At 58.9% G+C, this 26412-nt stretch overlaps 1 protein-coding gene across 5 annotated transcripts in view; it reads right to left on the reverse strand.

Annotated features, from left to right (window-relative positions):
• Positions 1–26412, reverse strand: part of KDM4B (lysine demethylase 4B) — a 142265-nt gene that overhangs the window by 60619 nt on the left and 55234 nt on the right. For all 5 annotated transcript variants that reach the window (XM_057540634.1, XM_057540633.1, XM_057540635.1 and 2 more), the window contains exon 7: positions 3836–3885. In XM_057540634.1, the coding sequence (XP_057396617.1) occupies positions 3836–3885 (50 nt within the window). The remainder of the gene's footprint in view (positions 1–3835; positions 3886–26412) is intronic.

Below are 26412 nucleotides of genomic sequence, written 5' to 3' on the forward strand. Positions count from 1 at the left end.
CGGTCGCGGACAGGGTGCGGCTGCCCAGAGACCGCCGCCCACCCCGACCTCCCCCCAGACAAAAGCCACTGCGTTGCTTCCACAGGGTCACTCGGCCACGTGACAGCACAGCCCGGAGACAGGACAGGGGAGCTGCTGGTCTTGACCAGACACACGGTGACCACGAGGAGTGAGTGGGGTCTCCCGCCGCCCCCCAACACTGACGAGTCCGCAACAAAGAGGGGAGCCGCCTGAGTGGCGCAGGCTCTCCACCCACGTGGTCCCACCGCCACCAGGCAGGTGAGGACACGGAGGCCCGGGCGACAACCCGCCCACCCTCGGCCCCAGACACACGGGGCCAAGGCAGGCCGCGCCCACAGCCCCTAACCCTCCGTCTGCGCTCACAGCCCCTACGCCCTCTGCCCCGCGATGCGGCAAGTAACTAATTTAAAACAGGGACAGGCTCCGCGAGCCTACGGAAAGCCCACCACCAGCTCTACCTGCCCCGAAACCGTGCTTCACTAACACAGTTCAGGGACGTTCCCACATCACCTGTTGGCTGAAACTCAAGTCAATGACACGTGTGTCTCGTGGTTAAGAAAAAGCCAGTCCCAGGTTCTGCCCACGGCGGCCAGGCTCCTCAGCTCAAACCCGCACAGAGAGTGGGCACAGGAGGGCTGCCACATGGCTCCTCGAGGTGTGGGATGAGTCCCCACAGCAGCGGCACCAGCACGCGCTCCCGAGCGCCCACCTCCCTCTGGGACTGATCCCCAGACGCAGGCAGTCCTAGGACCCTTCTGGAAGCCGACCCAGACCGGGCCCAGCCTCCAGGCCAGCGCACACCCTCGACAGGCTGCTGGTTAAAGAGGGCACGTGTGTGTGTGCGCGTGCGTGTGTGCATGTGCGTGTGTGTGTAGGCGTGTGTGCACGTGCGTGTGCGCGCGCGTGTGTGTGTGTGTGTACGCACGTGCGCACCCGCGTGGCCCCACCCACACGCCAAGGCTGCAGGAGGCTCGTCACTGCAGGGACACACTGGCAAGGCTCTGGAAAGGGCCAGGGATGACTGAATCCAGCAGCTATGCTCTGCACTAAAAGCATTTCAATTAGAGTTACGGCTGCCTGCCGCCCGGCCCGCCGGCCTCTCTGCAGTTCCTCTTTTTAATGCACAGTTTAAGTGGCTCTCATTAAAGCTCTAATAAAGGAGCACATTTTAAATGATTAGCACCAATAACGCGCCAACACATTAATGCTCTCCCCGTGGGCCGCACAACTCTCCCAGCGAGCCCATTCAGAGCACGGCTATTCATTTTCCATATTAATTGCAAACCCATTCCACCCATCTCAGTAATGGAGCCTGTGACGCACGCCCCCAAAAAGTTTGGAAGGGACGCCTAGGAGGGCAGTGAGCCACTTGCCCTGGAGCCTCCCCCATCCTTCCTCCGAGGAGGGGAGAGCAGTCCTGAGTGAGGGGCTGCAGAGGAAGCACGAGGCTCCCGCCCCTCCTCCGGAGCTGACAGCCCCTTTCCTGAATTCCAGGAGCCGCTTGACTTAATGAGTCTGGATTTTTCGAGAAGCAAGGACGGGCGGCCTCCCTGCTAGCCGACTCTTCCTCTCCCAGCCCCGGCCACTGAGCCTCCTTCAGACGCCCAGGAAGCAAGCGAGCCAGCATCCAGGTCCGGGCGTCAGAAAGGACCCGGCAGCAGCCCCGGATGCGGGAACAGAGCGCAGGGCGAGCTCCAGGGAGAGCGGCTGTGGCACTGTCTGGGGTCGGCAGGGGGCCCCACAGGATCCTGCATCCGGCTTCTCTAGTTGGCGCTCTGATCACCCAAGACTTTTCTAGTAGAAAAGGCATACTGAGGGAGAACAGCCGGGCATGGCTAAGTGCAACCCCCTCTGAACAGGAAGAACAGAGAAGCTGCAGGCAAGGCCCGGGGGTGTCAGTGACATGGTCCCCAGAGAGCGCCCGCACTGATCTCCGTGGCTCTGCAGGTGTGGGGGGCTGAACAGTGGCCCCCAAGACGTCCATGTCCCGATCCCCGCAACCGGTGGAAGGTCCCCTCAGTGGTAGGAGGAACTCTGCAGACGGGATGAAGTTCAGGCCCCTGAGATGGGGATGGGCCTGGATCACCCAGGGGGCCAGTGTCATCCGGAGGGTCCTTATAAGAGGGGGTCAGAGGGAGACTAGACCACAGACCAGGGAGACAGAAATGAGAGCGACGCGGGCCCACGCCCAGGATGCAGCTCCTCCAAAAGCCATAGAAGCCAGGAATCGGGTTCTCCTCCGGGGCTTCCTGAAGGAGCCAGCCCTGCTGATGCCTTGATTTTAGCCCCTAGAGGCTCACTGTGGACTTCTGACCTCCAGAAGTGTAAGAAAATAAATCTGTGGGGTTTTTTTTTTTGTGTGTGGGGGGGGTTTTTTAATTAGGTTTTTTTGAGTAGTTTAAGGTTCACAGCAAAATTGAGGGGATCTGTGTTGTTTTAAGCCACTGAGTTTGTGGTAACTTGTTACATCAACAGGAAGCTAATACAATAGGAAAAGACATTTTAAATTTGCATTTTAAAAAACATAATGGGAAAAAAATTAATTTCGGTTTTACTGTCGAGCTCAGTAAGTAAGTTAAATCGGCCTTTGCTATGCCCGCCTGCACTGGAATTTCTCCCGAGAGAAGCATGTTCCCGAGAGCGGCTCCAGCCCCGTCCATGAGGTCAAGGTCCAAGTTTCCAACATAAAAGGTGACATGACGATGGCCTCTGCATAGGAACTGGGCCCGGGGGCACCTGCCCAACTCACCTGACGGCCTCCCTCCCACCCGGGACCCCGTCGACCCCGCCAACCCCGCAGCGAGAATCTGCTGGGCAGAGAGATGGGCCGTTCCCACCCCCAGGTCAAGTGCAGGCAGGAAGCCTCACCAACGCCAGGCCATGGCTTCGGAAGGTTCCGCGGCCACCTGGGGGTGCCGGCTGCCTACTGCTGCCACAGGGGTCGGGGTGGCCTGAGGCCCCGTGCTGTCTGCGCGGCAGACGTCACCCTCACCCGGCTGCTGCCTGAGAGGGAGGGGCTGTTCTTGGCTGCACAGCGAGTGCCCGCCCGCTGGGCCAGTGGGGTCTGTGAACGTCTGTCCAGGCACTGACAGCCGTCCGCCCTCAGGACACGGGTCTCCGTGGGGACAGGACAGGTGCGAGATGAGAGCAATGGGGGGCCATAGCCCGGCCCCCCATCGGGGCACACAGAAGCCTCCGTGCCCTCCAGCCTGGGTGTCTGGCTTGTCTCTAAGGACCCCATGCCCTGAGGGCCGGCCTTTACCCGGGGGGTCAGAGCCCCGGACGCAGCCCGGGACCCTCTCTGACAAATCCTGTCAGCCCAAGAGGCCCTGGCGAGGGTCTCAATCCAGGTGGTGGAGGGAGCCCGGGTGACCCGACCCTGCACGGGATTAGCAGATGGCCCTGCAGTCCCCACGCGGCCGCACGGAACCTCCAAACTGGACTTCTCGTGTTCTAGACTGAGCAAAGACGCCATAAAGACAGAAAAGTGTGGGCGCAGCACCAGGTGCTGGGGGGCGGGGGGAACACGGGCTGCCCCCAGCCGGCAAAGCCTGCGGTCCTGTCCCGAACTCCGGGCCAAGAGGCTAGAAGACAAGAGTGCTGAAGCGACGGCATCCATGCGGCTTTCGTGAAGCGACAGACCCACAGCGGGGGTCCACGACCTGACCGCCAGGGAAGGGAGTGGAACACAGCCGGGACACCTGGAGCACGTCACCCTCCGGGACACCGACCCCCGGACAATAGCGTGAAGCCGGGGAGGGAGAGGCTGCCAGCCCGCCGCCCACCCTGGCCCCAGTGGGCCCCAGGCACCTACCGATTGCCAGCCGCTCCAGGCGCTTGCCATGCTCTGGGGGGATGGCGTACCTACGAGAGAAGGGAGGCACGTCAGAGGGGAGAGTGTGCGGCCGCCGCACGGCTGAGGGCCCCAGGAGACACGCGGGCCGGCACAGGGCAGAGCCGGGCGGCCGCGGTCAGCGTAGGGGAGGGGCTGTCGGGGTCTGGGGATGCCACACGGATGGGAGGAGGGGTGAGGTGGAGGCCCAGGACCCAGGACTTGGGGGGCGGTGACACACCCTCGGAATGCCAGGAGTGGAGACATTCCTAGTTAAGCAGCACTAAACCTCAACGAGGCCTAGAAAGCAAAACGTAAAGTAAAGAGCACTGGATTGGAACCAAGGAGGAGGACGGAAGCATCCTGGGCTGTCCCCCCAGCCCCAGGAGCCGAGGGGAAAGAAGCTTCAGGAAGGGGCAAGACTTCATTCGTCACCCACTTTCATAAGTTGTATTTTCACACGTTTTTACATTTGAAAGATGATTGCGGCTCTGTCATAAATTAAAAAAGATGCAAGGTGAAAAGTCTGCAAACAGATGAAGCGAGAGCGTCACCCGCTGATGCGAGCCAGCCTGTGGGGATACCCGGGACGCTTTCCTGGCAGAGGGCGGTGCCAGGAGGGACAGCCAGGGGCCAGGGGTCCAGAAGCCCCAGCCCAGCCGACGTGCCTCCCCCAGCCCACCCGAGGGCACTTGGGCAAGATAGAAACCTCCATTTTCGTTTCTTTTCTTTTTTTTATTTTGGCTGCACCACGAGGTATGCGGGGATCTTAGTTCCCCGACCAGGGATCGAACCCTCGCCCCCTGCAGTGGAAGCACGGAGTCTTAACCACTGGACCGCCAGGGAAGTCCAGGAAACCTCCATTTTCAAGCAAAGGCGGGCCGTGGTAGGGCCGCTGTCCAGAGGAGGAGGGAGGGTGGTAAAGTGTCCAACGGTAGAGCTCCTAGAGCATCCGAGTCCCGTCCCATCCGGGAGAAACTCCAGGATCCGGCAATCCTGCCCCCTGGGAACACTGGGCCACGTCTGACACATTGCCAGTTGTCACGACTGGGGGAGTGGTCCTGGCATCGAGGGGGTGGGGGAGGGACGCTGCTCCACACGCCACAGCGCCCAGGATGCGCCCTAGTGGAGAATGACCCACCCGATGTCAGCAGTGCTGCAGGGGGCGGGGACCATGCTCCAGCATAACAACGGCAATCTCTGCAATTCTAGAACGCGTCCACAGGAGGATGTACCCCACGGCTGCTCCCTCCTCCCCCACAGGGCAGGAAGCCAAATGGGGAGCGACACGGAACGCGGAAGATCGCCCAGACTCGGTAGCTGGCTGAGTCCACTCCAGCTGGAAGGTTTATCGTTACTTTTAATAAAATAAAAGGGGGCAAGGGTAGGAGATAAGGTGAACATTGTGCTGTCTCTAATCTAACAGGATAAAAATAATTAATTCCTGGGCATGTTTCAGGGCCCTGGAGGTGGCCGTGGCACCTTTAACTCTGCTGTCGTCAGAGAATTGCCCATTATCTGGACAAAGAGGAGGTGACTCTTTTTTAAATGGCCTTTTATCACTTATATAAAGATGATAAAAATTAATCCCAATCCAAAGCACCTCTGTGGGATTAACGTCCCCCCACCAAACAGGGAAATAAGACATTCTGCCCCTTCTGGGAAGATGCCCGAGGACGGGAAGGAACTAACTTATGGCTCCAAGGCTATGATGATTAATGCAATATCGCCAGTCTACAATGCTGCTTTCACTTAATTACCGCCTGTAATTGGGAGTTGTAAAGATAAGATTAATTGAATCTGGTGGATGTTAAAAGTTTAACACATCGGAACGTGGCTCCTCTGTGATCGCAAAGTACAAACTGCAGGAGGCTGGGCTGAGTGCTCACAAGAGCAGCCCCTGGAGAGATTAGAAAGGACTCGTGGACGGGAAGCCGGCAGCCACGGGGGACGTCTGGACTCCGACGGCCAAGAGCACGCTGCGCCTCCCACGGCTTGGAACGACCCGGCGACAGCCTGGGAGGTGCTGAGAAGCCCCTGTGCTCCCCCAGCCCGCACCCAGGGATTCAGCAAGCTGAAAACCTCAGTCTTCAGGGGAAGGCGGGTAGAACTGGGGTCCTGGTCCTTAATGAAACAAGCGCTGAGCGTGGGCCGTCCATTCAAAGGAGGCAGGGAGGGCGGGAGAGGCTCCATCTGTGCAGTTGTAACGGCTCCCCGAGCTCCGCTGGCCTGCCAGCAATGCAGGCGGCAGGTGCCCACAGAGCCCCCTCCCTGCCACGGCCCTCCCCTCCGGGGCCCCAGGCAAGCCCAGAGCAATGGAGGCCCAGGTGAGCCGGCTACAGAGCTGGCCTCCCAGCAGGGCCGAAATCACCACTGAAGGAAAGTCCCCAGACCGAGGGGCCCCCATGGCAGAGCCTTGCATAGTCTCCAGCCTGGGACCGGGGCGCGTTAACCTTGTTACAGTCACGCCACTGGGTCGGGGCATCCCTGACTCTCAGGCTTGGCTCTGGGAGGAAAAAAAAAGAAGGCAAAGCAGCTCTTTGGGCTGAGCAGGGCTGCTCGCTGACTCTCGAGGCAGGCAAGCATCTGTCTGGCCATTAGTGAGCAGGTTCTGGGGCCGTACAACAGAGTCGGTTTTACTGGTCGCCAATATGGGGGCAGTTTGTCTTGCTCCCTGGGAACTCCGTCCCCATCACAAGGTCAAACCTCACGGCCAAAATCAATCTGCTTTGCCCGCCTGCAACCCCAGGCAGCTGCTCTCTGGACGTGGCAGCCCAGGTCGCCTGGGCGGCAAAGGGTGCTTGCATGTTTCCTTGGACAGACGGCCTGCCCAGGTCCACGTCCATCTCACGACTGGGCCGGTGCGAGGTTTCCCAGCCGGCGGTCAGCCCTGCCCAAGCCCACACAGAGCCCCCCGGGCTCCCCCATCCCGCTCTCCACCAGCACGAGACTGCTTTCCCACGTGTCCTGCTACACGGTGGCCGTCACCTTGGTCCACCAGCCCCCGCCTCCTGCTGGGCTGACCACATCCCACCCCCAGACGGCCCCCGTCACCATGCTCCTCCCCAGGGACTGGGCTGCGGCTGGGTGCCCCCTGGTAGTCAGCTCACTCCAGGCCAGCACAGAAGTCACGGCAGAAGAATCTGGACGTGTCGGGATACAGGAACGGGCAGAGCCACTCCCAGAATCCGGGGAGGGATGGGAGGGACAACAGACCAGGGGCTTCAGGGGGCAGAGTCAGAAATGGGGGAGACCCCTTGGGGGAGTCAGCAGAGGGTCGGGCTGCCCACGCGGGGTCACGCAGGTCCCTCCGGCCACAGCACACGAGCCCCGGTCCTGAGAGCGGCCAGGCAGGCCCCTCTGGACCTTCTCCACGTATTTTATCAGCCCGTCCTGTGCGCCCCTCCCCCTGCCCTTTCTCTCCTCTGGTCCACGTTTTACACAAAGCACTTCTGGATGACACTCAACCAGAAAGTCATGGAAAATTCAGCGCTGTCAGCTCGGTGTCCCTGGCAACCGCTCCAGGTGACCCCGCGGAGGCTGCAGCAGGACTGGACAGGGTCCATAACTCCGGGTTTAATGCTGTGGAATCGCCGAGGAGGCCGAGACAGACAAATTCAGGCATCGTCCGCCAGACGCCTTTTTCAGAAAGGCAGTCGTCTGCAAATACCAGGGGCTTCGGCGAGAAAATAAAGCAATTTTAGATCCGCTATACAGCCCAGGAGGTAACGGCAGAGGACACGAGACACATGCAAAGCCACACAACGGTGAAGAGACCGTCCCAGTCCAGTAGTTTCACTGTTCAAACGACCGGCTGACGGGAAGGCTTCCGGCGGTGACCAGAGTCCAGAGGCCACGTTCCAGAAGGAAGCGACCCCCTGGTCTGGGGGAGAGATGGGCGGGCTGGCCCTGCCAGGTGGGCGTCCCCCAGCCTCTCCTTTCCAGGTTTCTTCTTTTACACTTGACGTCTAGAGTAGGGGATGCACCCCCTCAAATCACAGTCACCCCCAAAAAGGCAACGCGGAAACCCGCACACCTGGCATAGGCCAAGAGGGAGGCCTGGGGTCAGAGCGGCCAGCGATTGTGTCCCAGACCTGCGTCCTGACACGTGTGCAGGGGTCGGACGTGCTTACGGGGGGCCAGGGACGGACTGAGGCTGAACACTGGAGGGGTGCACCCCTGGCCAGAGGTGGGCGTCCCGCGGGCCCTGCTGAGGTCAGGCCGGAGTCCAGTCAAGAAGCTCTAGAAGCCAGGGGGCCGTGGGTGCTGGTTGGGCAGAGGCCTCAGTCCAGCGGGAGGGCGGCTCTTGGGCCCAGAAGCAGCAGGTAGTTGAAAGGAAACACATCCTCTGCGGGCAGGCTCTTGCCTTGGGCAGGGGACAGGCCGCGTCCATCCTCCCAAGACGCTGGCCCGGGAAAGACTTCCTGTCTGCAGTGGAGTATGCTATTAATGGTGTCATTTTCTTGGTGTTTTGTTTATTCCCCAGGAATGGCTTGATGGATGTGAATAATTATCAGACTATAAAAGCCAGCAAATGTGCTATTTTCTATCGCTCTAAATCATCAAACAAATAAAGTGTGAAACAGCATTTTTGAATATAATTTTCCCCTCTAATGGCTTAGAATTATTATCAAGAACAATGAAAATAAATAAGCAAATGCCTTGTGAGTTAAAAATTAAATGAGTGTGTCAGGAAGAGGAACATGGGCCATCGTGGAGAGCAGGGACCTGCTCGGGGCCATCGGTTCTGCAGAAGAAGCAAGGGGCTTCAGGCCATGCAGGAGCCCGGGCCTCTGGGAGTGGACTCCCACCGCCCAGTGCCCTCTGGCCCAGGGAACGGGTGTCCGGGACCACCTCCCAGGGGGGAGAGCTGTGCTGAGTGAGGGGTGTGCACCACGGTACCTTGTGCCCAGCTGACCCCCAGGAGGTCCAGGGAGCCTGTGTACCGCTGCCCTGGGACGGCCACATGAGACCTCGGGAGGCAAGGTGGGTGGGGCTGGCCGCTGCCCTTCCTCTCCCGGGCCAGGGACAGACAATGCCAGGTGGGCCGCTGCCTCTCAGGCCAGCAAGAAAACCTGTGGTCCCGGGGCAAGTTGTCAAGACGAGGAATGGGACGCTCCAACGGAAGGCATCGCACCCCCGACGGGGCCCGTTTGCTCGGCTGGCCAGCCACCCTGGGCTACAGGACCCGTCAGAGTGGACGGAGTACCCTGTGAGGAGGGCGCGTTGCCACGGTAACGAGGTAATTCCCACACGCTCCCGCCAGCTGCAAGGGTAATGAGAGTTGATGGGGTCCTGACTCTCAAACCCTGCTGCCCATCCCCGAGAGGCCCCCTTGGCCTCTGCCAGGGCCCTGCAGAACCGTTTTGCTCAGAGCCAGGTATGAAGCGCTATAATACGGACTGTATCTGTTCCCCGAGATGCGTGTGACTCTCTCCGGGTGACAAGAGCACTCAGGATTTCTTCCATCGCCCAGCCTGACAGCTTCCACCGGCGCGAGGCTCGGCTCCCCGCCCCTCCCCTCTGCTGAGGAGAGCGTGCCAAGCGCAGGGGTCCAGCCAGGAGCCCTTTGGAAATGTCAGTTCAGCCCGACGCGAGTTGGAGGGTGAGGAAGTTAATTTCACAGTGTCTGCACAAGGCCGGGGCAGACAGACCCCTCGCCGTTTAACATGCTATGACAGCAACGGAAACAAGAAGGCAGAGTCCACGGGAAGTGCCGAGACCACACGTCACGTTGGAGGCCACCTGGCACGAGTGAGCCGCCTGCACGGGCCCAGGAGGCCGTGGCAGCTCCGAATGCCAGCAGCCCCCAGCGCCCCGTGCGCTGGGCATAGGGAAAGGCCGTTTTTACTGCAATCCTCAAACACATGCCCTCTCTAGCCATGCGTCAGTGGGACAGTCCTGGCGCGCTGCCCCGTGGTCTGGGCGGCCAAGCGGAACGAGCTGGTCACAGAGCAGGCTTCCCCTCACCCCCGAGTTGCCCAGGTGCCATCTCTGCGCTGGTTAGAGATGAGCTGGGCCAGAGCGGCCTCTCGCTCTGCTCCCCCACAGTGAGGAGTGAAAGGGCCCAGAGAAGCACAGTCACAGGCGGTCTACCCTAATGTGATCACCATGGAGACGAGCCACGACACCTCCAAGCACTGCAGGTGACTTTTACGTGCAGCATTTACATTAAATTCCAAACCGTTCTGTATAAAAAATTCTTAGGACTACCCTGGTGGCGTGGTGGTTGGCAGTCCACCTGCCAATGCAAAGGACACGGGTTCGAGCCCTGATCCAGGAAGATCCTACATGCTATGGAGCAACTAAGCCCGTGCGCCACAACTACTGAGCCCGTGTGCCGCAACTACTGAAGCCTGTGCGCCTAGAGCCCATGCTCCACAACAAGAGAAACCACCACAATGAGAAGCCCGCGCACCACAACGAAGAGTAGCCCCTGCTCGCCGCAACTAGAGAAAGCCCGCGCACAGCAATGAAGACCTAAAGCAGCCAAAAATAATAAATTAAAAAAAAATTTTTTTTTTTTTTTTTAAAGAAATACATTAAAAAATAAAAAATTCTTAGCCATCCAGGACTAGGAGGGACCTTCCCACGGTCATGGTTCAAGGTGAGGCAGGAGAGGTACTCTGGAAAGTTGGGGGCAAGGCAATCCACAGCACCGCGCTGAAGACACTAGCTGGTGTAATAAGTCAAGAAAAAGATATAACGGGAGTAACAATCAAAAGGGAGGAGACAAACTTTTTCATGTCAAGTAATATAACCTTCTACCAGGGAAAACTGAGAGAACGAGCTGGTGAATTAAGAACTAAACAGTCCAGCGAGGATGCAGAATAAAAAAAAAAGACAAAATCAACAGATAGCCAGGCTTCCTCTGCACCAGAAAGACATTCACAGAAGACTATAAAACCCACTAAGGTGAACCCTATCCCTTGTCCAGCGGTCCAGAGGCAGGAATTCCTCACCACAAACGAAGGCAAACATAAACCTGGGCGTGTGCTGGCCACTGACAGAATCGCAGAGTCTGGTCCAGGAGACCGAAGTGCTCTCTGGGAGGCTGACACCGCCGGGAGATGAAGCCCCTCGGTGCCTCTGTCTGGAGTAGGACAGGGCAACAAACACACAGGCAGGCCTCGGAGTTGCGGCAGGCTCGGTTCCAGACCACCGCAATTAAGCAAATATCACAATAAAGCGAGCCACACGAAGTTTTTGGTTTCCCAGTGCATAAAAAAAGTTACATTCACGGTACTGTACCATACCATAGTCTAACAGTGTGCAATAACAGCATTATGTCTAAAAAAATAGTGCATATACCTTAATTTTAAAATGCTTTACTGCTATAAAGTGCTAACCATCATCTGACAATGCAGGGTTGCCATAAACCTTCAATTTGTAAAAAATGAAGCATCTAAGAAGTGCAATAAAACAAGGCGTGCCTGTACAGCAAAAAGCCCCCTTGCCCCTGCCCACATCTTTCAGTAAAGGAGGTAACAGGTGTGACCGTGACATCACCGGGTGACTCTAGGTACACACACAGCAGGACTAGTTTGTCAGGTACGAGCAGGCCTCATCATGACAGTTCAAGCGTGAAAGACGGGCTACTAACAGTCACGCTGACGGCAGTGTTAAAGGGGGACAAGTGGCCACCCGGTATCAGGCTGGAGAAATAAAAGATGTTAGAAAAAGCAGACAGGCTCGCCCTTGAAACACGAGGGAGCAGGTCCGAAGGCCGGGCAGGACAGCCCTGGGACCACCGAGATACCCCGCAGTCCCCTGCCCCACTGGGAGGGGAGGAAGAAGAGCTGTCACCTGCCCAGTTTGCCCGGGAGGGGAGGCTGCAGGGCACCTGGTCCGGGGGAAGGAGGGGAGACTGAGCCCGTTCCTAAATACTCAGGAGAGCAATCCAGCCTGGTGGGGTGGGCCCCCTCTGCGTCCCCCCCACCCCGTGCAACCCCATCTGGCCACCACTGCACAAAGGAGCTCGACCTGGGTGGCATGGCTCCCTCCCTGGGAGTGACTGAAACTGCCTGACGGCAAAAGGACGCCTGCCCTGTTTCCATCAGGAAATCCCATCTCATCCTCCGAAGAGGCTGTTCGGCGGGGGGCCGCCTCCCTCATTTGTCCAAGTGCTGGGGCCCTTTATGTGACAGATACGAACACTTGCTGGGGAGACAGGATCAGCCCAGGACCAGGGTGGCTTGTCTCCAGGATAGAACCTTATTGAGCTGCAGTGGTTTTATCTTTAATGGATCGTTTTACGGGACAATAGGTGATGGAATTTGGTATCTCACACCAGCAGTGTCAATGATTTCAAGTAATGACATTTTTACTGAAACGTGCAAGAGATAAACAGAGTCCAGGCAGCATCCACTCAGAGAAACCGGGGCGTCTCAGATGGGGATGCCGGCTGACGGGGATGCCGAAGGACCAGCCTGCCGGCAGGACCAGGTGCTCTGCAGCCAGAGGGGTCGCCCAGGCTTCTCGGGGGGCTGGGGAAGGGGGGACGCGCCCTGGGCTCCACGCTCGCTCGCTCGCAGGCTGCCCCCACCTCCCCGAGGTTCCCAGGGAAACGGAGAGGGTCAGCAACCTGAAGGCCCCCCAGCTCCAGGGCCCGGTTCACGGGAGCCCATAAGCCCACTTTAATTAAGGAACAGACTTTACAAGGTGAGCGGTGTTGAGCTGCAATTAAATGCTGAAGTGGAGGTTCCTGATCCCCAGCCCGGGTTTATTTCAGGCCCGTGAATTCTTTTTGTTATAGACAGGACCGAAAATGCCAAGTCACTTGCAGGCTGGGTTTTGACGCTGCTTTGAAGCTGTGGGGGGCCCTTCTCAGGTGAGGTTTTAAAAGGCAGGCCGGGGCTTCCCTGGTGGCACAGAGGTTGGGAACCCGCCTGCCAATGCGGGGGACATGGGTTCAAGCCCTGGTCCGGGAAGTTCCCACATGCCGCGGAGCAACTAAGCCCGTGTGCCACAACTACTGAGCCTGCGCTCTAGAGCCCGTGAGCCACAACTACTGAAGCCCACGTGCCTAGAGCCTGTGCTCCGCAACAAGAGAAGCCACCGCACCACAACGAAGAGTAGCCCCCGCTTGCCACAACTAGAGAAAGCCCACACGCAGCAACGAGGACCCAATGCCCCCAAAAATAAATAAATAAATGAATAAATTTTTTTAAAAAGGCAGGCGCCCATCAATACAGTCAACGCAGCCTCTAGTATGAGCTGGGGAAGGGCCTTGTGCTGCCAGCAGTGGGGGTGGGGGGGGGCGTGTGTGCAGGGGGTCCATTTGTGGGGATGCAGTGCCAGTGAGCGCTTGGTGCTGCTGGTAAAGCCACCGCTACCTCCCCCTCGTCAAACTGGCCTCAATTTCCACCTGTAAACTGACAGGCAGGCAGTTCCCATTTCGCCCAGGGCCTGCTTATGTACCACCGCCCCCCCCCCGCCCCCGATTTATTTCTGCTGAAACACACAGGAGGGCGGGAACAGGAAAGGACAGAGGGTGGTCCGCTGAGAGTGCACGGGCCATGCCGGGACATGGGGGCTAGCTGTGGGGAGCTGGGGAGGGTGGCTGGGAGTCCAGCTCTACCCTCGGGCTGGGAGAGCCGGGCAGCTTCAGTGCGGGGAGGCTCCAGGCCTATTAAATCACTTCCCGTGTCCTTGATGCTTCCGTGCTCATCAGCATGCACACCCACAGATGCATGAGGCCGCTGAACCTCGTGTGGACACACATTGACAGTGGAGGCCCCTGGCGATTGGGAGGACAGGCCCGGAACTCTCCCTGCCCCATCAGAGGGGGCCCTGGGTGACCGTGACTTGCCGCTTAGCTACGGGACTGGCTCTGGAGAGCATTCAGGTGACGGCGTCACTACAAGCAGGTCCCGTGACCAGCAGTTCCAGTCTCCGCGTGTAAGACCATCAGGGTCTCAGCTGACTGCCCCGAAGGTGAAGGGCGCAGGGCCCTCGGGGTCACTCTCGGGGTGGCTCTGGGTCCTGGTGCTTTGAGGAGGGTTTAGCTCACACTCGGGTTAAGTAGGAGAGAACAAACAGACCCGGCCGGAGGGGAGCCGCTGAAAGAGGGCCTTCAGCATGTCTCACCCCAGAGATGAGCCTGCCGGTCCCCGCTCCCCAGCTCCCGCTGCTGTGCCCACGTGAGGGGAAAACACACCCTTAGCCAGATTTTGAAGCAAAGCTAACAAAGCTCCCTCAACTCACAGATCTGCAGGAATCTCCCTTCTGGGGAGCTGAAGTCCGCCGACAGCAACCCCTCCAACACGGGAGAGGTGTGTCACGGAAACCAGACCCTGCACGGGGCACAGAGCAGGAGTCCACAGCGCGGGGGCGCTGAGCGACTCCAGGCCAGGGCCACCTCGGCCACAGACCCCCGACGCTTCAAGCAACCCCTCATCCAAACACAGCCAGTGGGAGGATCTCAAGATGGGAACAATGCCCGGCGAAGCCACTTCTCTCAGAAGAACTGATGGCTTCTTAGAGTGGTGGGACGGGGGAGGATTCTGGCGACTGGCCTGGCGCTCCAGACTGGAGCCAGGAACGCCGGGCGGGCTGGTTTGGCTCCTGCTGCCCTAAAGCAAAAGTCCTGCGGTCTCGCAAGCGGCCTGAGCCAGCAGAGCGCTATATCGTTCCAACCCCAAAGCGCCCACTTTGAACAAAAGACTCCAAAATGAAGGGCCATCTGCTCCTGCCAGACCAAGCCAGCAGGCTGTGTGACAGGCCAGCCACGCCTGCGGCCACGAGTGACACACAGGCAGGAGATGACTGCACCCACAGAGGCAGGCCGGCCTGCCCAGGCAGCAAGGGCTACCCCGACCTGCCTGCCCAGGGCTCCCACACCCATGCCCCGCACCTTCCCTCCCGCGGCTAACATCCCCCTGGAACGGTGGAGTAACTCGTGTCTCCCTGCTTCTGGCCTGGCCACCTGCCCTCCAGCAGAGCCCCTCCACGGGCTGCCCTGCTACCTCCCCTCCCACAGGTCTCAGCCTAGCGCCTTCCCTGCCTCGATCTCGGGGGTCCCGCTGCCGCGTGCCACCCACCTGGCCCTCCATGCCCACTCGAGGGGGAGTAGGGGGGGCACACCATAAGCTCCTGCCCTGACACACGGTGTCTGCCCTGGAGTGGTTCACACTGGGTCCAGAGTGGGCACTTGGCCAGGGTTTGAGCCGACCCATCTCCTTCTACAACCTTGAAGCCACCTTCGTCCAGCACCACCACGGTAGCAAAGCTACGGCTCACCTGCCCCTTTCCAGCCCCCTACCCCCGTACACGCAGTCAGACTATGTTTCCCAGGCTCCCGTGCTGGAAGGTGTGGCCACGTGACCTGGCGCTGGCCAATGAGACGTGGGCAGAAGCCACGGGCCAGCCTCCCTGGCCCGCCCATCAAAGTTTCAGGAACACGGCCTCCCCCTGCCCCACCTGGACGCCTATGCCCAGGGTGACCTCGGAAGCCATGTGCTGAAGGTGGCAGAGCCTCTGGTGGCCTGGGTCCCTGGGTTTCTGCAGCATCTCCTCCATCTCCCACAAGAACCCGCTGGCTTTGACTTCAGCTCAGCAGGGCTTCGTTCAATGATGTTTTGGGAACTCTGTAAGAAAAGGGCCCACCCTCTCCCACACCTGCAAGCTCAGGCCACCTTTGCCAACTGGGACGCCCCCTGTCCCCATGGGGGAGCGCCTGCCCGGGCACGCACTCCCAGAACCCGCCGCCCCTTCTGATTTGCAGGAGGACACTCCGAGGGGCAGGGCGGAGCAGTGCTTAGGAACGCGGGCTCGCACCCGTAGCCTGGGCCCAGCCCTACCACTCCCAAGCTCTGCGGTCTTAAGCTGCGGTCTCGCCAATCTGGTCCCACGTGTGAAGGAGGATGGCGTGGGGCAGTGGGCAAGACCAGGAGTCAGTCCAAGCACAGCCTGGCACACAAGAAGCATCAGAACGTGGCCGCTGCTACCGCTATGTCTTCTCACATTGTCACACTGTCACATACAGTGACAGATTCTTACACAAGCAGCAGGTAAAAGATGACATGACGTTTGCCCCAGTCCCAAACTGGAGACAGCCCAAATGTCCACCAACAGTGGAACAGATAAACAGGTGGAGGCGCGGTCACACAACAGAAAACGCTGCAGCGTGAAAATGGATAAACTATCACCACACATGGCGGGGACGAATCCTCCTCGCAGACAGAGCAGAAACGCAAGAGACAAATCAGTCCGTGTGGGTGGGGTTCAAACCCAGCCAGCACTCAGCCGTGTCTCCCAGGGACACAGACACACAAAGAAAATGGCCCAGAGAAGCAGTGACACGTGGGCCATCAGAATCAGGAGGACGGTCCCAGCTCTGCGGGCCGTGGGGAATGGGGCCGCAAAGGAAGGGGGCCCAGGACAGAGAACGAGGGGGTTCATTTCCCAACAGCGTTGACTGGGGAGTCATTCGATAAACTGTATGTATGTATCCATCTTTCGGCCAAGTACAATATTTCACGTATTTTTCTGTACCATGTAAAGTCTTAGGATAAAAACATTTACCGAAAAGGGAACACACCATGACAGACATAGTTCTCAGGTGCCCCTGAGGCTCACATCCCCGCTCTCGGTCATTCCAACATCCCCTCTCGGTGCTGCTGGGAGGGGATTTGGCTGTTATAATTAAGGCCCCAAATCAGCAGATCCTATAATTGGGAGGTTACCCTGAGTGGGTCTGACCTAATCTGGTGGGCCCTGGAAAGGCATCGGTCCCTAAGTCAGAGGGGCCAAGTGTGAGGGGACCCTCGGTACCAAAGGGACCTTCCCCAGAGCTCCGGGTAGGGGTCCGGCCCGCCGACACTCGACTCTGCCTCTGAAGCCCTAAACCGAGGCCCCGGCAGGCCCATGCCTGGGCGCTGAGAGCCAGTCACCTCAAGCCGTCCGTCTACGGGATCAGCTGTGCAGCGGCGGAGAACTAAGACTGCCCAGCTGGAGGGAGGAGCAAAGAGATCAAAACTGTCTGACAGAAGGACGCCAGATCGTCCACATCTGTCGAATTTGGGTACTGGGCACGAGGCTGTTCTGTTAAATATTCTCTTTCCTTTTCCGAAATTTGAAGTATTAAAAAAAAAAAAGAAAGAAAGAGCACACTCCAAAGAGGACAGTACGGAAAGGGGGGAGGTGTGACCTTCCAGTGGAGAGACCTGAGCAGCACGACCTCAGCCAGGGGACCGAGGTCGACACCAGCAGTGATGAGTCATGTTGACGGCAGGCACCCCAAGATGAAGGATGAGACGGCCCTTCACAGGTGGTCCTCCTCCCAGCACCCAGCGCCCCAGTGTAACCGTGAGAAAAACACCCGACAAGTTCCCACTGAGGGAGATTCTACAAAATCTCTGGCCACAGTCCTCAAACCCATCAAGGGCATCAAGAACAAGGAAAGTCTGGGAACCCTCCTACACAGTTGGTGGGAATGTAAATTGGTACAGTCACTATGGAAAACAGTATGGAGGTTCCTCAAAAAACTAAAAGTAGAGCTACCATATGATCCTGCAATCCCACTCCTGGGCATATATCCAGAGGAAACTCTAATTTCAAAAAGATACATGCACCCCTATGTTCATAGCAGCACTATTCACAATAGCCAGGACATGGAAACAATCTGAATATCCATCGACAGATGAATGGATAAAGAAGATGTGGTACATATACACAATGGAATATTACTCAGCCATACAAAAGAATGAAATAATGTCATTTTCAGCAACATGGACGCAACTAGACATTATCATACCAAGTTAAGTAAGTCAGAAAGAGAAAGACATATCATATGCTATCACTTATATGTGGAATCTAAAATACGACACAAATGAACTTATCTGTGAAACGAAAACAGACTCACAGACATAGAGAACAGACTGGTAGCTGCCGGGGTGGGGGGGTGGGGCGGGGAGGGAAAGATTGGGAGTTTGGGGTTAGCAGATGCTAACTATTACATATAGAATGGATAAACAACAAGGTCCTACTGTATAGCACAGGGAACTATATTCAGTACCCTGTGATACACCATAATGGAAAAGAATATGAAAAAGAACATAGATATGTATAACTGAATCACTTTGCTGTACAGCAGAAATCAACACAACATTGTAAACCAACCATACTTCAACAAAATAAATTTTAAAAAATTAAAAAGAACAAGGAAAGTCTGAGGAACCATCACAGCCCAGAGGAGCCCGAGGAGATGGGATGCCTGAATGTCACAGGGGTCCTGGATAGGGTCCTGGGACAGAAGGGACACCAGGGACAAACAAGGCAAACTGAATGAAGCAGGACCCTAGTCAACAAGAATGTACCCATAAGGTTCATTAACTGCAACAAATGTCCCAGCCTCATGTAAACTAATAAGGAGGCTGGGTGTGGGGTGCATGGGAACTCTCTGTACTGTCTTCTCAGTTTTGCTGTAAAATCTAAAACAGTTCTGAAAAATAAACTCTTTCAAAAAGAGAGAGAGGGAGTACACCACCAAAACAGTGGATAAACAGACCAGCCTGTGACAAACACAGAATGAACAAGGACACAGTGGACCATTTGCACCAGGCACCCTCCGTCATGAACCCTCCCACCCCTGCTCACCAAGAAGCCAATTTCCAAATCCATCAGCTGCGCTGCTGCCCGGCTGCCCAGGCTCACGGCAAGGCATCAGATCATCGGGAGTATCAGCAGATCCCCCCACTCAGCCTCATGGGCTCTGGAGGAGAGCATATGGTGAGATTTTCCTTCGCAGAAGGCTGACCTTCCTCTGCCGAGCGTGATGTTAAAATCACTTTGCATTCCCTGAACAAACACCAACTGTGCCTGTCCCCGCCAGCACTGCGAGATTCAAGGAGGCAGCCTGCGGGAACGGACCCTGCTGCCCGGTGAGCGGGAGCCCCTGGGGAACACTGGGATTCCCAGGTCCCCGATCTGCCCCGAGCTGCACGCAGCACAGGTTGTCACCTGACGCAACTGTCTGGCTTTGCTGGGGCAGCACCAGGCTACTGAGTTTAGTGCGGGCGAGGCTGGCAAGAAGCAGTCAGATGTTTGGGCTGATCTGTGATTCAAACCATGCTGTGTCACGCTGCACAAAAATCCTCTGAAGTTGCCTGTTGTCGCACCCGCCAGGTTAATTAATGATGCAATCCTATCCTCATAGCCTGATGACACGATGCCCCAATTTGAGAGTCCAGCATCAGGAGTTAATTTTCAAATGCCAAAGCCAGCTTCTGGTTTCAGATTTCCGGCACAATCCTGACAAGCAGAAAGGCTGGGCTGTTGGCATTGGTAACGACAGTGTGGTCCCGACAAGAGCGGACCGAGGGCTCTATGAGGAGGGCGGGGAGGGGTTCCGGGGTGGGGGGGTAGTAACACGGCTGTGCTTCCCATAAGCCCCCGGGTGCTCAGGCCCTCCTGGGCACGTGCTAAACCACTTCTCCCAGCGCTGCGCCAGCGTCCCCGTGCTGCTGAGCTCCAGGGTGTGTGCGCGGCTGCAAAGCCCAGCTGGAAGTGACAGCTCCCAGCAGGGGCTCTCGGTCACCTCGCAGAACGCCAGGTCTCCAGTCTTCTGGGCATGGTCCCCGGGGGTGGCAGGCGGGACCCTGGAGGCCAGACTCACGAACTGCCTGAGTGAGGAGACACGCTGTCCTTTCCGGACTAGATGCATGCATGCGTGCTGCCACACACGCAACCCGAGTGCACACGCGTGCACACTCCAGGGTGACCAAGCACCGAGGTCCCCCCGGGTCTGAGAGGGTTTCCAGGATGCGAGACTTTCGGCTCCGAAGCCAGGAAAGTCGCGCTGGTCACCCTAACGCCAAGGTCACTGTGCACCTTGGAAGGAGGCAGTGGGCACACGGGTCAGGCACACAGGGAATAAACGACAACCAGGCCTGCTGCTGTGGCCAGAGCCGCCGTCAAAAGAGATGACGGAGAAGGCGCCCCCTGCGGCCCACAGCCCTTTGCGTCAAACAGTGAGTGCACAGCGAGCTTTGGACCAAGGACCCACGAGCCGGGAAGACGGGCCTCGGTTGGTCGTGCTGTTTAGGACAACAGCCACCTTCTCTCAGAAGGAGGATCCTTCTGCAGAGACGCGACCACCCCCATCATAAAACCTCCGACGAGCAGCTTCAGGCAAGGCTGCGTGGACTGAGGGCAGACTCCGCCAGGGCTGCAGGGTCCGGTGTCTCCGCAAACAGATTCAAGCAAGCTCGGGGCCTTGGACAGCACGACCCTGCCTTATCTGTTGTCTTTTAATCAACAGGGGTCCTAACACCTCTCTGCTCTCTGGCAGTCTGCTCTCAGGAGGAGCTCTCTGCTCAAAAACATTCTTTTTGTTGCTGGGTTTCTGGTCACCACAGCCCAGGGGGCAGGGCAGAGGAAGGAGGAGCCGGCTGGTTTCCCCAGTGTGTTTACAAGGCACACACCGAGCCTCCCTGCATCGTCGCGGTGGGTCTCTTCCCCGGCCCCCCAGTGCTGCGGCCACGTGGAGCTGCTGAGAGAAGCTGCTTGGCTGAGCTGCGGCGCCTCTCTCTCCCCAGAGACCCAGGAGGAAAGGAGGCAGTGCCTCTATCTCACTCTGGCATCCTGTACGGGGACGGGGCGCAGTGCTGGGAAGCTAAGTTACCAAAGCCAGTCTGTGCAGCCGTCACACTCCTACCAATCTCCACTCCAGATGGTGTCCAGCCAGCCCTCCCGCCACCGTGGGGCAAGGCGGGGCCGCTCCTGAGTCAGGGAATGGCCCCTGCTCCCTCCCTGCCGTGCCAGGCTCTCAGAAGCCACGAGGTCACCCAGGGACCTCCTCTGGGAGTCACCAGCACCCTCCACCACGGGCCTTCGGAGCTGCTGCCTGCGGTCGCTTTGCTCGGCTCCATCAATCACCAGAATTCCCAATTCTGCCACCGGGGACAAAGCAGAGGCCCTGGCAGCCTCCCGGCATTGTGGTCCAGCAGTGCCACCTGTAGCCAGAGCCAGGGAACCTGCGGCCGGGAGGAGGGCGGGAGGCGCCTGTCCCCTGGGGCTCACTGGGGTGATTAATCAACGCCCACAGGGGGTGTGTCTGGGCAGTGGGCTGAAGCCGCCTGGGGTGGGCCTGCAGGGAGGTCCCGAGGGGCCGGGAGGGCGCCCGTCAAGGGGGAAGGGAGCAGCCCAGTAGCCCCACCCCGCCCCCGAAAGAGCAATAGACCCCTGAATCCTGAGCCCAGCACGTCCAGCCTCTCTCCCAAGCTGCAGCCAGAGAGAGAGCAGGAAACACAGGAGCTGGGCCACATCTGCACACCAGCTCACGTCCCTCCTGTGCCCCACGGCAGGGAGCACATGCCCTGAAACGTGCACGTGCGCATACACACACATACCGACGCCCACGCGTGCACACACACTCACACACGCGCAGGCACACCTCCGGAGTACCAAGTGCAGGCCGAGATGACTGCCTGCTGGGCGTCAAGTTTCCCGGCAGCAAAAGAAAGGCTGCCCGTTCCCTCTCCTGTGAAAGTCCCTGAGTGCAAATGCCGAAGAAAAACTGTAGGTGCGACGGAATCAAAAGGAGAAATTCTCAACGCACCCTGGTGCAGCGCTTAGGCTTCTTAAAGGTCACGGAGGGAGCAAAGCTCTGGGAAAGGCTCCACGGCCCCCTCAACAGCAGCCCCCCCACCGACTGCCCTCAGGGATCCGCCCATCACACCCCAGGACCGTCCACGAGCCAGGGGGGCTCCATGCCCTTTGTGGGAGCACAATCCAAAAGACCCTCTCCCCTGCCCCCGCCTTGGGGCACCTGACACCCAGGCCAACAGAAGCCAGAGGGCGGGAGGGGCTGGGGAAGCCGAGAGAAAACCAACTGCAGGACCTGCCTGATGGCCAAGGTCACGGCCCAGACAATCCCCACAGGGAACACTGTCTGTCCCGTCCTGGGGCCCTCTGGTGGCACGTCCTCCACCCACCCGCATGTGGGCACACGGCAGGTGCTGCATGTGGATACGGAGCCCTGCGTCTGGGCAACAACGTGAAACGACCCCAGGTGGATGTGTCACACGCTCGTCTATGGATACAGTTCCTGGTGACATGCTGCCCACAGGGACCCAAAGGGGCCGTACCAGGGGTGGGTATCGAGGGAGGCCCGGCAGACAGAGCAGCCCCGGGACGGCTGACCCAGCACCACCCACGGGCTCCAGGCGGTGCTCTGGATGCTGAGCCCGGTGCCCTGCACCCAGGCCCAGCCCTGCGGGAGGAGGCACCCTGAACCAGGCGGAGCTGCTCTGCCTGCCTCCCCAGGCCCACGACCTCCTGGCCTCAATGGCCAACCGTCCGGGCCGCTGCAAGGCTGGGTCTATTTTAAACCCCCGTCTCTAAAGGGATCCGAAGCCCTCACGTGCTGCGGATATTCTTAGCCTCGCTGCCAGAGAGCGCCGCACAATGCCGGCCTTTCGGAGCAAATCCCATGCTTTTATCGACACCAGGCTGTGCGCGTCACTCTGACACACAAATCACACCACCAAAGTAGCAACAGACCCAGAAAGGCTCCAAAAGACGCCGTAAACCTAAGTCGACACTTTCAAAAAACAAAGTGCTACTGAAATAACCCGGAACGGTTGCGATCAAGCTACTGCAGACGCAAGAGCACGGTGTGATACGGGAGACAGACGTGGGGACAGATCTGCAGGAGAACCCCGCCCCCCGGGGCCCAGGGGAAGGCAGGGAGAGGGGCACCACCCTCCCGGGGATCCTGAGTGGCTCCCTGAACCCCCAGCCCAGGGACAAGAGGACACCTCACCAGCCCCCGCACCCCACCCCTGCAGAGGTCCACGTTGACCCAAGAGGGAGTGCGGCCTCCACACGACGTAAACCTCCGTGCACAGGGGCTCCCAGGGGCTACGGGGTCGCTGTGCTCCCAGAACCCAGGTCTTCTGACAGCGTCCATCCCCGCCCCGTGCCAGGCCCCTGCTGGGGATGGGGACATTGGGTGGGAGGGAGGGACACCGAGGGCCCTGCCCTCATGGGGTCCGAGTCCGGCAGGGAAAGACTGACACCAACTTCAGACATGGCCAGCATGTGGTCACTCTGAAGGACAAGCATGGGGTGTCCTGCCAACATCTGGGGTCCCCACCGCAGTCCCGGGGAGAGAGCATGAAGGGCTCCAGCATGGTGGCTCAGCTGAGCTGGCCGGGCACCGGGGGTGGGACGACAGGGCAGGTGGCGCGGAGCTCGTGCGGCCACACTCGGGCAGCGTGAGGGACCCCCACGTGCAATCCCACCCCTTCAGGACCAGAAACCGAGATCCAGGTCAAGTGCCTTCCGGAATGTTATTCCCGTAAGGAAACACCAACTGTGGTCAACGTGACCCCTCTGGCTGCTTCCCCAGCACTCTCAGGAATCGGGCTGTGGGGTAGGGGGAGGCGGGCGGTGGGTGGACAGCAGGGGCCACCCGAGCAAACCAGGGGTGCAGCTCAGGGGGCAGGGGTGCTGGGGGCTGTCCTGGGGGACAGGCAAGCGAGGGGAGCAAGCCGTCGGCCCTGTCACCCGGGGGGCCGCTGGCCCTCATGCTCCCAGCATCCTCTCTCTGGGGGACATTCCTCAAACCCAGTCCCACTGTCTTCCATCCGCCCTCGATCCCAGCCACTTCTCAGAGGCCCCCAGCCGCTCACTCCTCCCTGCCCCCCCAGGCCACGTGTCCCCAGAGAACACACTAGGGCCCCAGTCTCCTGAGGCCTCCCCATCCCCAGGCAGGCCTGCGTCTGAAAGCTCAACCTTCCTTGCCCAGCAAGTGTGGGGACCCAGCAGCGGCTGCTTGCTTACTCTTTCTTTTTTTTTTTTTTTTTAAAGGAAGAAGTGGGTTTTCTCCCCTTCGGACCCCTCTGGCTGGGAGACCCTGACCAAACCCAGGGCTAAGAGTTCCCACCGCCCAAGGGCAGAGGCTCCCTCTCCTCCTGCTGCTGTCTCCAGGGGGCCTTCGGAATATCACTGCCACGGCCGGTCTGGGGAGTCTATAAAAGGATGAAAGAACCTGCGAAATTTCCAGCAGTGCACAGAGCCAAGCCAGAGGGAAGGGCGGGAGCGCCATCTAGCGGCCCGTGGGGGAGCTGCGCTGGGACAGGACTGGAACACGGCCACTCAGAGACCCAGGCAGATGTCCCTCCCGCCACCACCCCACCCCATGAGACACGGCCCAGGCCAGTGAGCTGGGCCCAGCAGAGCGTGTGCGTGCGCACACACACACACACACACACACAGGTACCTGACAAATACACACACACACAGATATCTGACACTCGTCGCACATTGGTACCTGATCCACACATATACGTACTTATATACACAATGCAGACATAGAGATACCTGACAAACATACCCACACAGATACATCATACACACAACACACACAGATACTTAACACACACACACATAGGTACCTGAGACACATATACACACACTTACACAACACACACATACATACACTCATATGCATACTCACACTGACACACACACCCATGTGTATACACTCACACATACACTCGTATACACTCATTTGTATACACACATATACACACAAACACAAATATACACACAAACACACACACATACTCACATATACGCAGAAACATACACTCACACACCCCCTCGGACACACACACACACACACACACACACACTCACACGCACGCATGCAGCCCCAGCCTGCGGATCTATCTGCACGGGGAGCCCGAAGGCCGCTCGTCTGCACTCAGCCCGCCAGGCGCACGGGGAGGACGCCGCTGTGCGGAGCGGTGGGCAGAGCCCCCAGGGAAGGGGCAGGTCCACTGCACCCCACAGGTGCGGGCCTGGCGCAGAGCAAGGGCCCCTCCCGCCAGGCCTGGACTGGGGCCTCCATGCATCCCGGCCCAGCCTTGCCGTGGGGAGTCGGGGGGCACGGGGCGGCCACGCAGTCACTGGGGCCTCCTGGGCAGCTCCGGGACGGTACCCTGACCGGGAAACCCCTCCGCTCGGTGCGCAGGACCACACTACAGGTGTGAGGCTCAGGCCTTTGTTCAACCACCATCACTAAATACATCAATCTCTCTCCAAATCTTTCCCAAAAGGAAAATTCCTCCCCACCCAGAGGTTCCAATGATCAAGGGCTCACATAAAGTCACAGAAGGCCACAAAAGGAGAGGAGTGGATTGATAACAGGAAGCCCGTGGAATTGTAACAGGATCCCAGCAAACACACAAAGTAGCACCACACGAAGGCCACAGGGCCTGTGGCCAGCAGAATAATGGCCCCAAAGATGGCCACGGCCTAATCCCGACACCTATGGACATATCACCTCACGTGGCAAAGGGGACTTTGCAGGAGCGATTAAGTTAAGGTCCCTGAAACAGGGATGACCCTGGATTCCCCGGGGGGCCCAGTGTCATCACAGGGTCCCCCATAAGAGGAGGCGGGAGGATAAGAGGCAGAGAGAGACGGGAGATGCTGCGCTGCTGGCCGTGAGGATGGAAGACGGGGCCGCGAGCCAGGGATGCGGCGCCTCTAGAAGCTGGAAAAGGCGGGAACCGATGCTCCCCTGGTGCCTCCAGAGAGACCAGCCCTGCCCACACCTGGACTTAGCCCCACAAGGCAGAGTCAGCCTCCTGGCTCCAGAACTGTCAGAGAACAAATGTGAGCTGAGTTAAAGCCACCAGATCTGCAGTCCTTTGTTACAGCAGCCCTGGGAAACTCACACGTGTCCCCAGCCTTCCCTGCCCGTCTGAGTGGGAACCGCTGCCAGACAGCGGGGCAGGGGCTTCACTCGGTCCACGGCAGAGGCGAGGAGAGGGTGGTCACAGGGCCGATGGCCGACAGGGAGACCTGGTTTCCCACCCAGGTCCGCTGCTCAGAGGGCCTGCTCCCGCCCCTCAGCAAAGGGCCCCAGAATGTCCCTGTTGACTTAAGCGGGTAGGGGGCCCTCCCCCAGGTCGGCAGGCACAGGCTCAGCCACGTGGGGCTCAGCTCTCTGTTGGGACAAGGTAGGGGTGCCTTGGCCAGGGTCCGCCTGGGTCCCTGCTGGGTGCCCCCCCAATACAAAGGTGAGGGGTTCACTGGCTGAGCTCCTGAGCGCCTCTCTCTGCCCCCCAGCTCCTGCTCCCCTCCTGCTCCCCTCTGAGCCACCGCGATGATTATTGTGACAACAGAACCTTCTAACAGCTGGGGAGAGGCAGGGCGATGTGAAGCCCCCAGCTCAGAAGGCTCTGCTGGAAACACAGCGAACAAAGACGGCCTCCTGCCGGCCCCCTGGCAGAAGCTGCGTGTCAGGGGAGTGCTCAGCTGGGAGATTCCAAAACATGACCGCACTGGCGATCTGACCCAGCCTGGGGGGCCCGTTGCTCACAGAGTGCCCTGCAGGGCCCAGCATGCCCGCCCCCACCCTGCAAACAGCTAACCCCACCCCCCAATCTGGAGGCCAAGAGGGAGGCGAGGGGAGGCTCAGGCACAAGGCCGCCTGCTCCCCAGGCCCGCGGCCCCAAAGCCCCCAGCACAGCGCGGCCCTGGGAGGCGCTACCGGAAGCCTGGCAGCAGCCATGTTCAGCGTAAGGTGCTCTGAGCGCAAA

Source organism: Balaenoptera acutorostrata, chromosome 2 (assembly GCF_949987535.1).
Source record: "Balaenoptera acutorostrata chromosome 2, mBalAcu1.1, whole genome shotgun sequence".
Taxonomy (NCBI): Eukaryota; Metazoa; Chordata; class Mammalia; order Artiodactyla; family Balaenopteridae; genus Balaenoptera; species Balaenoptera acutorostrata.